Genomic DNA, 9,968 nt, shown 5'->3' on the forward strand with positions numbered 1-9,968 from the left:
CTATATTTATCCATCCCTCTCCCGCTGACTAGTTTAACAGAGCTAGAGTGTTAGGCCCTGCTGCACATCAGTGAAACCCCGCCACCCGTCAAGCACTGTTAGGTTTTTTAAAGCAGCTTGGAAAGTGTTTGTTAAATGCACTAAGTTAAAATTGTTCATTAGTCCATTGGTAGTTTCACTTGTGCTTATACGGCTCACAGTTTCTGCAGAGGGAGAAACAAAGTACTATAATCTATTTATTTATTCTCTTACCTTTCTCCTTCAAGAAAATTAATCTTACAATTTGAACATTAATATTATTAGCACATGACTGTCTAAGTAGCAGCCAATGGTCTGGGTTCATTTGCAGCTCTCCATGTTCTCACCCAACTTCCATTCCCCTTTTTGCTGTGGCTGCAGCAGTAGCTAGGGGCTCTGAGCTTCAAGCTTCTGCTTTGACACCCATCCAATCATGTGGGAGTTCATGGTTTGGTACACTGGGGTGGGAGGGGAGCTGCAGCTAAGCTGATAAAAGTAGCACCCTGCAGTTTACTCTATTTGTGGTGATGAGATCTTAAATAGGTTCTGTCTGCATGGCATGGGTAAATTTGCTGAATATTGCTTCAAGAAAAAAGAATTAATGTGTGCTGTTATTTTCAGAGACAGATACCCACCCACATTGCTTTTCCATTGTTGTTGTCCATTTGCTTGTTGACTGCTTGTTGGTGGCAGACAGGAGTATAAATGACTCTTCTGGGAGGTCTGAGAAGTCTAATGTTGCTGAACTTGGTCCTTACCATTTTAATTCAAAATTCCCTCACCCATGCTGGGTGTATACTTGACTCACCTTGCAGTTTTGCTTAAGAAGCCCCATGCTGAATATTCAAAAACCACACAGTTCAATAAATGTATGTAGTCACTTCTCTGGTAATACACTGAGCACAGGATTAAATTTATTGACAGACTATAGGAGAGCATCAGTCACACCCTGTAAATGAACGGGCAATACAGTTGTAAGAATTTCATTCTTAAATGTATCAGTAATGTATTCAAATCAAGACTTAATTCATTGGCATCAGACTCGTAACTACTGTTCCCCACCATCATTACTCACCGATAGAGCTGTTATAAAAATATGCAGCATTATTAGGATTAAAAACCCCCCTGAATCTTAAACCCTCATTAAAATGCAATAAAAAACCCAAGAAACATCTTTAGAGTAACAGAAGCAAAGAAAATCTTAGATAGACAGCAGTGTAAAATATCTCTGAAAAACTGAAAGCCAAATCTGTGAGGCCAGGAAAAGGGCAAGATTTTGGCCCATAATTTTGTGCTGAGATGTGACTCTGGGCCAATGTCATCTTGTCCATTTCCTAGAACTTTGGCACAACCCAGCCTTCTCTAATATATCCCACACGATGTTGTATTTTGTGAAAAACAGTTCAAATCTCCTCCCTTTCCTATTTACGGACGAGAATAGCAAACGCACTGAATAATTTGACAGCCTGTCTAGAGTACTGTTATCCCACAACCCAAACAGCATAAAACCCATCCACATTTCCAGAAAGCAATAGCTCAGCAGGCTGTAAACAAAGACTGACAGACCTCTACTTTTCCTGCTATTGCTATCTTTTCCCAGGCATAACTAAGCCAACTTCTTGTTAGGACTGGAGCTGCTGCAGGAAGTTAAGCAACAATGTTGAATCACCAACAAGAGCATTCCAAAGTTCAGGCAAGCAGGAGATCTGGCATGGCTTATAAGGCAATAATTCCCTCCAATTTGATTCCTTTAATTCCACGGGAAGCTATTGATTAACAGTGCTAATCATGATTTCATTGGAATGACAGAGACTCAAGTCATTGCATGAACAGCTGATGCTTTCCGAATAAGCCGCTCAGTCAATGGTGAATTTGGTCTCAACGCATCACGTTCCATCAAGAGGCACCTGTAGGTAGAGAGGCAGGAAAAAGAGGCCTTGAGTACAGTGTTCAGAATTACAGAGCAGGCTATTTTTTGTTCCCTTGTTTAGTAGCCATGTGTCATGTATCTAAATGGCTGGTAGATGGTGACCTATTTCAGTAACTTCACTGTCACTCACCAGCATTACCTGACAGCAGTGTTTTTTAAGGTCAGTACTGTATACTTGATCCACAAATATACAACACAGAGCATTCACTAACTGGATGGACTTAGGTTTTCCACACTTCTGCCTCACCATTTAATTCATTTTCATGGTCACGTGGCACTGGAAGTAGCACTGTGCTTGCACAGTGCAGGCTGCCCTTTGCCTAGGAGGTCAGTTCTAAACAAGTCTATTCTCCTCTCACTAAGCCTCCACATTCCTAGCTTGTAATCTAGAGATGGAGGCAAAAGAAATACTCTAACCTGGTTAAGATTCTTCTAGTTCCAGGACTAGTTCACACAAACCTAGCTTGAAGTGAGACTGCATGATGCTACCTTTTGCCATACAGATGTAGCCTGCTCCTCCTATGGACAAGAGGACCACCACAGGCAAGTCTGTCCAGTGAATAGATCCAGATGGGAAAGAGCAAGTGAGGGAGATTCACAGGGTAGGGCTAACAAAGGCAGAAATGCTCATCTAGAAGGCCCTGAAGCAGATGGTTTGAAGGAAAGAATGTGTCATCCTGTCAGTAGTGAAGGAAGCCAAAGGAGAAGTCTCTGCATGCTGTTTCCCATGGTGAACAGAAAAGTTAGCTTATTCTGATATTTTGCCTAACACTTAATTATCTTTTGAAGAGTATATTTTTAAGCTTTTGAAGAGTATATTTTTAAGTATATTTCCTCCCTAAGAAAATACAGTGGTGCACAATTGGAAGGAAAGTCCTTTATAGAGGGACTATAGACTGCCAATCACCTGAAACAGTTAACCAGCCCAGGCTTTGGTAGCCTAATTGCATGCAGTGGAACTAGAACATTTGTTAGCTAATAACACACTTACTTTGCAGCAGGTTACCAAATGAAGAGTGGGTTTCTCAATGCTTTGCTGTGAATTTTACTTCTACTGGCATTTCTCTACTCAGCTGAATCTCATCAGCAATTCCACCCAGCTGATAGGAGAAGAGGCACTCTGACATAAGGCCAAAGCAAACAGCTGGAGCACCTCAGCAGGCTCATGCAGCTTTTCTGCAGCTGTACACACCTCCAAGTTGGCTTAAAACCCCTCTTTTTTGCAGGAACTTTAGAGACCTGATCCTGCAAAGAACCCAGGTTCTACTGTATTTGGCCAGTGCTGCAGACTGTGCCCATTATATCAAACGTAACAACATTTAGGTTTGCTTTTGCTTGCTTGAGCATAATTTCATTTGTCATTTATAACATTAAACACTGGTCATTTCAGCTTTCATAAACAGCATTCTTGCTGTTAAATATCACAAGCCAGAACACAATGGCTGTGTTCAGACGAGCATGGACATGCAGTATGTGGTGCCGCAGACCCATCTGTGGTGCCACACAATCCACATGCAAGCATTCCTTGCACTCCTACCTTGTAGCGTGTGAGGGTTTTTTGACCCCAGGAGATTCCAGGGTAAAAAAAAAACCCCACTCCAAAAGAAAGCAGGGAGCACTGTCCCAAACTGGAGCTTGGCTGGCTAGAGCCATGTTCCAGTTGCTGGCCAGGTTCCCAGCTGTAGAAGCGCTGTAGCTGCAGCAACCTGAAGCCCTCAGGACCCCAGGTAAGGCTGCTGGGCCAGCACAGTCACTGACCCTAGTCTCCCCTCCCAGGGTAATCTGCCATCCACCAGAGCTTGCATGGCACAGGTGTTCCCCAGGGACAAGTAGTAGTGGCACAAGTGTGCTTTTGCTACTTACCCCCAGGGAAACAAAATGTTTACACTCAACTGGACACGACTGATAACTGCAAGTGGCACTCACCTAGCCAGTTTCCGATAAGTTTTAGATTTACAATTCATTGCAGCGTGGATCAACAACTGGTTGAAGATATCTTTCTGGAAAGAGAAAAAAAATACACTATACTATTTGGTAACAAACATTGTAGGTAGCACTTTTTCTTGCTGATGGAACACATTAACCAGCTGAGATGTAGCACTTGCACTTCAAAGAAAATTCAGGAATGGGCTACATTATACTGTAGGAATTGAAAATTAAAAAAGGAATCTTACACATAACATAGCGCCCAGAATCTACTGAAAGACAATTTAATAATGGTACTTACCTGAGCATTGCTGCCACCTATCTGTGGGATCTGATACCGAATTGGATAAAGCAGTTCTACTGCCTTGTCATAATTTCCATTGTCAAATTCTACAAAAGCTTGGCAAAGGGGCAATCCCAGATTCGGAACCAGGCCAAGCTCATAGTCTTCACCAGGATTCCTGTGAAACAACAAGATATTTAACTTCCAACAAGCAGATCTTCAGTAGTTGTTCTTTTTTCAGTAGTTGTCATGTTCTACTGGTAGGTAGTGTTGCTCTACAGCAGCCCAACGTAGCTGAAGGATTAATCATGAACAATGCCAGACATACAAACATGCTTACAAACATCCATAGCTGCTCTTAACATTTTTTAAAATCTCAGCTGTTTTAATTATATGAGCAAACCGTGTTTTGATGACATTACTACCTTGCTGGACCCAAGAACCAGACAATATTCAGGGTCTTGTGACTTTTTTTTTCCCCTTAAGAGGGGAAAATAGGATGGATCAGGTATTTATCTCATGAAGTATTGTTAACTTACATGTAGAAAATCCTATTTCCCCTCACCAAAGGAGGAATCAAACAACAGGATGTATCCTGGCCAAAATCTCTTCTTCTAAGCAAATTCCATGCTTTTGGCTCAGTGTTACAGTACAAGTGCTGCTTTGCCTATTTATTTTGTGCTTGTTTTGTTGCTGTGGTGGTTCCAGTTGCATCTCATATGAACATGCAGCTCCAAAAAAATATCCAGCAAAATATCCAGTTTTATTTAATATCTTTATCAATGACCTGGAAGACGGGATGGAGTGGATCCTCAGCAAGTTTGCTGATGGCATCAAGCTAGGCAGAAGAGTAGATATGCTGGAGGGTAGGGCTAGGATCCAGAGTGACCTAGACAAAAGGAAGGACTGGGCCAAAAGAAACTTCATATGGTTCAATAAGGACAAGTGCAAAGTCCTGCACTTTGGATGGAACAATCCCATGTATCGGTACAGGCTGGGAACCAAGTGACTAAGCAGCAGCTTAGGACCTGGGGGTTACGCTGGACAATAAGCTGAATATGAGCCAACAGTGTGCCCTTGTTGCTGAGAAAGCTAACAACATACTGAGCTGCATTGGTAGGAGCATTGCCAGCAGATCAAGGGAAGTAATTCTTACCCTCTATTCGGCACTGGTGAAGCCACATCTGGAGTACTGTTGTCCAGTTTTGTCCACATCCACTACAAAAAGGACGTGGACAAATCGAAGAGAGTCCAGCAGAAGGCAACAAAAATGGTTAGTGGGTTAGGGCACATGACTTATGAGGAGAGGCTAAGGGAACTGGGCGTATTTCATTTGGAGAAGACTGAGAGGATTTAATAGCAGACTAACTTCCTGAAAGGTAGTTACAAAGAGGATGGAATTAGACTGCTTTCAGAGGTGGCAGATGACAGAACAAGGGACTATAGTCTAAAGTTGCAGCAAGGGAAGTTTAGGTTAAATATGAGGAAAAACTTTGAGGGTAGTAAAGCACTAGTACAGGTTACCCAGAGAGGTGGTGGAATCCACATCCTTGGAGGTTAAGACTCAAGTAGACAAAGCCCTGGCTGGGATGATCTAGTTGGGGATGATCCTGCTTTGAGCAGGGGGATGGACTAGATGACCTCCTGAAGTCCCTTCCAACCCTAATTTTCTATGATTCTAAACCTCTCTGTCCACACAGCTCAGCATTGTATATGACCCATGTTTAGGGCAGTAGATACTTATACTTTTAGTCTTGCACTTATTAGTTCAACAAACTTGGCTTCATCCAATCGCACCTCAATGTTACATGATACATTTGCATTTGAGATTATTAGCCATTTGTGGGCAGATTTATCCAACCAAGACAAGGGAAAAGCAAGAAAAAGATGGAAAAACCGGAATTATTTCGACTGGAGAAGAGATGACTAAGTGGAGCTCAGCTAAAGATCTTCCAATGAAGAAAAGATTGTTATAAGAGGATGGCAGTAGATTATTCTATGTCCACAGGGGACAGGACAAGAAGAAATATTATTAATTAATTTTAATGTTAGAATTTAGGTGGTGGCACTGAAGCCATGAAAATAGTTTCAACAAGAATAGTCCATTCTCTGAATAGAGCATTTATCGAGTACAGAAAGTTACAATTTAAGCACAAGACAAAGAAACAACAGAAATGTTGTCCAATTTTTGCCCAAATGAAGAAACAACAGAAACTTTGCCTAAGACAAGAAATGTAAGTCTTGAATAGTCCTGAGGATGGTGCGCCTCTCTGCAGCTGGCTAGGCAAAGTCTCTGGGACCTGCAGTTCTCTTCAGCAAATGGGCCAAGGGCACACAGTTTTCATTTTTGCTTGCTCTTTTAAGGATGGTCTGCACCTGCTTTTCCCTCATGGTTGCTTTGAGAAGGGCACATTTGGTTTTGCCCCCTCTCAAGATGTATATCTGCTGGTTTGCTGCCGTTCTATAAGGTTTTCCTGTTTTCCCTGGCTCTTGTCAGATTTAAATTGCAACAAGGTACTTTCTCACTATGGGGGTGGTTAAGTAGTGGAATAGATTATCTCAAGATGTTTCTGAATTGCCATCACTGGAAGACCTTACCATATTTTTCTCACAGAAGAGACACCCCCAAATAAAACACATACCTTGTTTTTTGGAAGGCAGAAGGTAAAAAAGATTTTCCCAGAATCATGGCCAACTGTGTGATAAAGTAGGTCTTCTTGGGAACACAGAGAGTCTAGGAAGTATGACTTCCCAGCAGACAGTCTGGAGGCAGCAAAAACTTTTGGTGAAAACTGTCTCATTCAGACCATCTCCTCTGATGCCACACTTCCTGAATGCTATGTTTCCAGGAGGACTGATGTCATACATAGTAAGGCCCCAAGCCCTGGCACGAGCAGTAGCAAAACTGTTAATTCTTTATTGTAAGTAGTTCTTTATAGAAGTTCTTGTAAATAAAATGATTTTTCCACATCACAAGCCCCAACAAGATACTGCCAACCGTTTGCCTGCTGCTTCAGGCACAAGCTACACTGCTTGGGCAATAACTATGGCTGTGAGAGGTTTAATGCGGGACTCTGTCCCTTCAGCTTGGTGAAACAAAAGTGGCAGCCATCTTGGCAACTGCATGGCATGCACAGTGTCTCCAGGTGTGATTCTTTTCAGCAAAGACAGCAGCCACCCTGCTTAAACCACACACCCCAAATGAGGGGGGAGAGCATAGATTGGGGAGAAAGGCAAGTATGTATGTAAGAAAATACGGCAAGAAAACATTAGCCCTAGGGTGCCTAATCTGTGGCACAGATGTCACAAGCGGCAGACACCTCTGTGTGTGGCATGCAGCAAAATGGAGATGGAACAGGCCTTCTTACCGGCAGATATGGTGGGGAGTAGAAAGAAGAGCATCAGATTAGACCGGGACAAGAGGGCAGGAAGCAGAAAGCAAAGCAACAGGGCTGTTGCTGTTTGGAGCAGGGGATTGGCCTAGATGACTTTTTGAGGTCCTGTTTTCTATGACAGATGAAGAAACGTTGCTATCAAATGAATATCCAACTGTGACAGGGGTCCATCCTGTCATGTCTAGTGTAGGCCAGACCCTCTGTCTCTGGGCTACCTACCCATCTTTCTCACCTGCCATGCCTTGATAGAACCATAATTATGATGTTACTCAGGTGGGAGACTGCTCATTTAATACCCTGACGCTAGGGGTCACTATCCACTGCTCCAAACTTCGCCTACAGGGTGGCCAATGCCTTGTAGATGTTATATAAAAATGTTGACTTGCGCCTTTGGGTGATGGCCGTGGGGCATGCTTACTCCCTGTTGCCGCTCCCCCGGGCACTGCGCCTCCCGGTGCTGGGGTCTGCCTACCCCCATCACTGTGCCACTTGGCATTGGGGCCTGCCCTCCATCTCTGAGCCTCCTGGTGCTGTGCCCTGGTCTGATCATCCCCTGTCATTGCACCCCCTTGCACTGGGGTCTGATCACCACCCTGGTGCTGTGTCCCCTGGTGCTTTGCACAGTAGTGTGCCTCAATAAGGGCTCCTCTTCCCCCAATATCCTCAGCTTACTCCACCAGATAAAACAACAACATAAATATGAACCCCTGAGCTCATAACTTGACATAATGCAAGTCCTACGAGCCACACTCTGGCTCCTTAAAAACCCCGAACTACTCCTTGAGTATTGAGTACCTCCCAGCTTTGGGTATCTTGTAGACTTCTGGAGCCTCGATAGCCACAGCGTTCCTGGGTAGTTCTGCCATACAGGGGGTCTCTTTCCCTGGCCACTTGCCAAAGACCCCTCCTGCCAGCCTCGGCCCTGGGGTTTATATGTGCCCAGAGGCCTATCCCTTTCCTGTCAGCTGACCAGCCTGGGTGGTTGGGAAATTAACCCCTAGCCTCCTGGTGCTTGGTGTTCCTAAAGACTTGGGTCTTAAAGGGGCAGCCCTGCCTCCTAGTAACAGGGCTAGGGTTCCCTGTTACACCAGCCATAATAGATTAGAAATCCACTTTGTTGTAATTTCTCACTATAACACAAGAAAACAAAACTGAGCTCTTTCTAACACAAAAGAATGTAGTGCACAGCTGTTGTAGCCTGCAGTTTCTTAATTCTATATTTGTTAGTTTATCATGATTAGAAATCTAGACAGTATAAATAGAGGGCTAAAAGTGCACTACCAACTTGCATCAAATACCCGAGTTACCACTTCAAAAACACCACTGAAAGTTTGTGTAAAATGGATATGATAAAAATATAATATGCATTATATAGCTATAAGCATGCAAGCATGTGCAAATAAACCTAAATTTTGAAATACATTCTGCAGCTGTTTTGGGAGACAATCTTTGAAAAAAAGAGTATAATGAGTGTGTGTGTATACTTCCCAATGATGTCTTTGAATTACTCATGTTAAGCATCAAAACTCATAAGGCAGTAACAGCAAAATAAATTACCACATTGTTCTAAACATCTTCAAAGTGCTCAGCTTGGGCCTAAAGTTGTTCTGCCATGGGAGGCAATGCTATAAGACTTCTTGTTTTCTCTAGAGTCAGACGTAAAGCAAAGCAGGGCGCTTTTGAAAATATCATCTTAAGAGTTTTTTGATGAATCAGTTCCAAACAAAGCCCAGAGGAGAGTTAAAGGTGTAGACTTAATTTTAAAACAGTAAATAGTATTAGGGATATCTGGTGCTAAATGCAAAACTTTCTGCATTTAAACACATTTCACAACCCTCATGTTTCCCAAAACAACCATAGATAAAAGAGACTGTATTTAATTATGTCCAATTCATCTTGGAAGGGCTGATTTATCTAAGAACTACATTAAAGGGGAATCAGAGTTTCAGTCCATGAAAATAGGTGTCAAAACAGATAATACCTGAAAAAAATTTCTCAAAGTCCAAAGGCTAAAAAAACCAGTGTCATGAAAATATTGCACTGGCTACTGGTCAAGTGGGATTTTATGGCTACTGTTTAAAAATAATACATTACCTATTCTAGACATGTTTTAATTAGCTTTTATTCTTGATGTGTGTTCCTTTACTATCTTTTGGCATGGTAAATGCTGGGTTTAATGTGATATATCTAGTTTTCCAAATGTGTCTATTCATATCCTGGTCTGTTATCTAAAGTGAATTAAAGTAAAAGTTTTACTTTTTTACTGTCCGAGCCCCCAAGGTCTGGAACAGTCTGCCAGCGGAGGTGGTTCAAGCACCTACGTTGAACACCTTCAAGAGTAAATTGGATGCTTATCTTGCTGGGATCCTATGAACCCAGCTGACTTCCTGCCCTTTGGGCAGGGGGCTGGACTCGA

The 9,968-nt window shown here is 42.7% G+C and overlaps 1 protein-coding gene across 2 annotated transcripts in view; it reads right to left on the minus strand.

The window, feature by feature from the left end:
• Positions 1 to 890: 890 nt before the first annotated feature.
• The window catches only part of LOC109316318 (tetratricopeptide repeat protein 38-like), a 38,081-nt gene continuing 29,003 nt past the window's right edge, over positions 891 to 9,968 (minus strand). The window contains exons 12-14 of one of the 2 annotated variants that reach the window (XM_019544275.1): positions 4,176 to 4,335; positions 3,875 to 3,948; positions 891 to 1,925 (exon numbers count right to left, since the gene is read on the minus strand). In XM_019544275.1, coding sequence (XP_019399820.1) covers positions 1,832 to 1,925; positions 3,875 to 3,948; positions 4,176 to 4,335 — 328 coding nt within the window. In that variant the 3' untranslated portion in view covers positions 891 to 1,831. The remainder of the gene's footprint in view (positions 1,926 to 3,874; positions 3,949 to 4,175; positions 4,336 to 9,968) is intronic. The other variant, XM_019544276.1, reaches the window with a different exon arrangement.

Source organism: Crocodylus porosus, unplaced genomic scaffold, assembly GCF_001723895.1.
Source record: "Crocodylus porosus isolate Cpor-Errol unplaced genomic scaffold, CroPor_comp1, whole genome shotgun sequence".
In the NCBI taxonomy this organism is placed as follows: Eukaryota; Metazoa; Chordata; order Crocodylia; family Crocodylidae; genus Crocodylus; species Crocodylus porosus.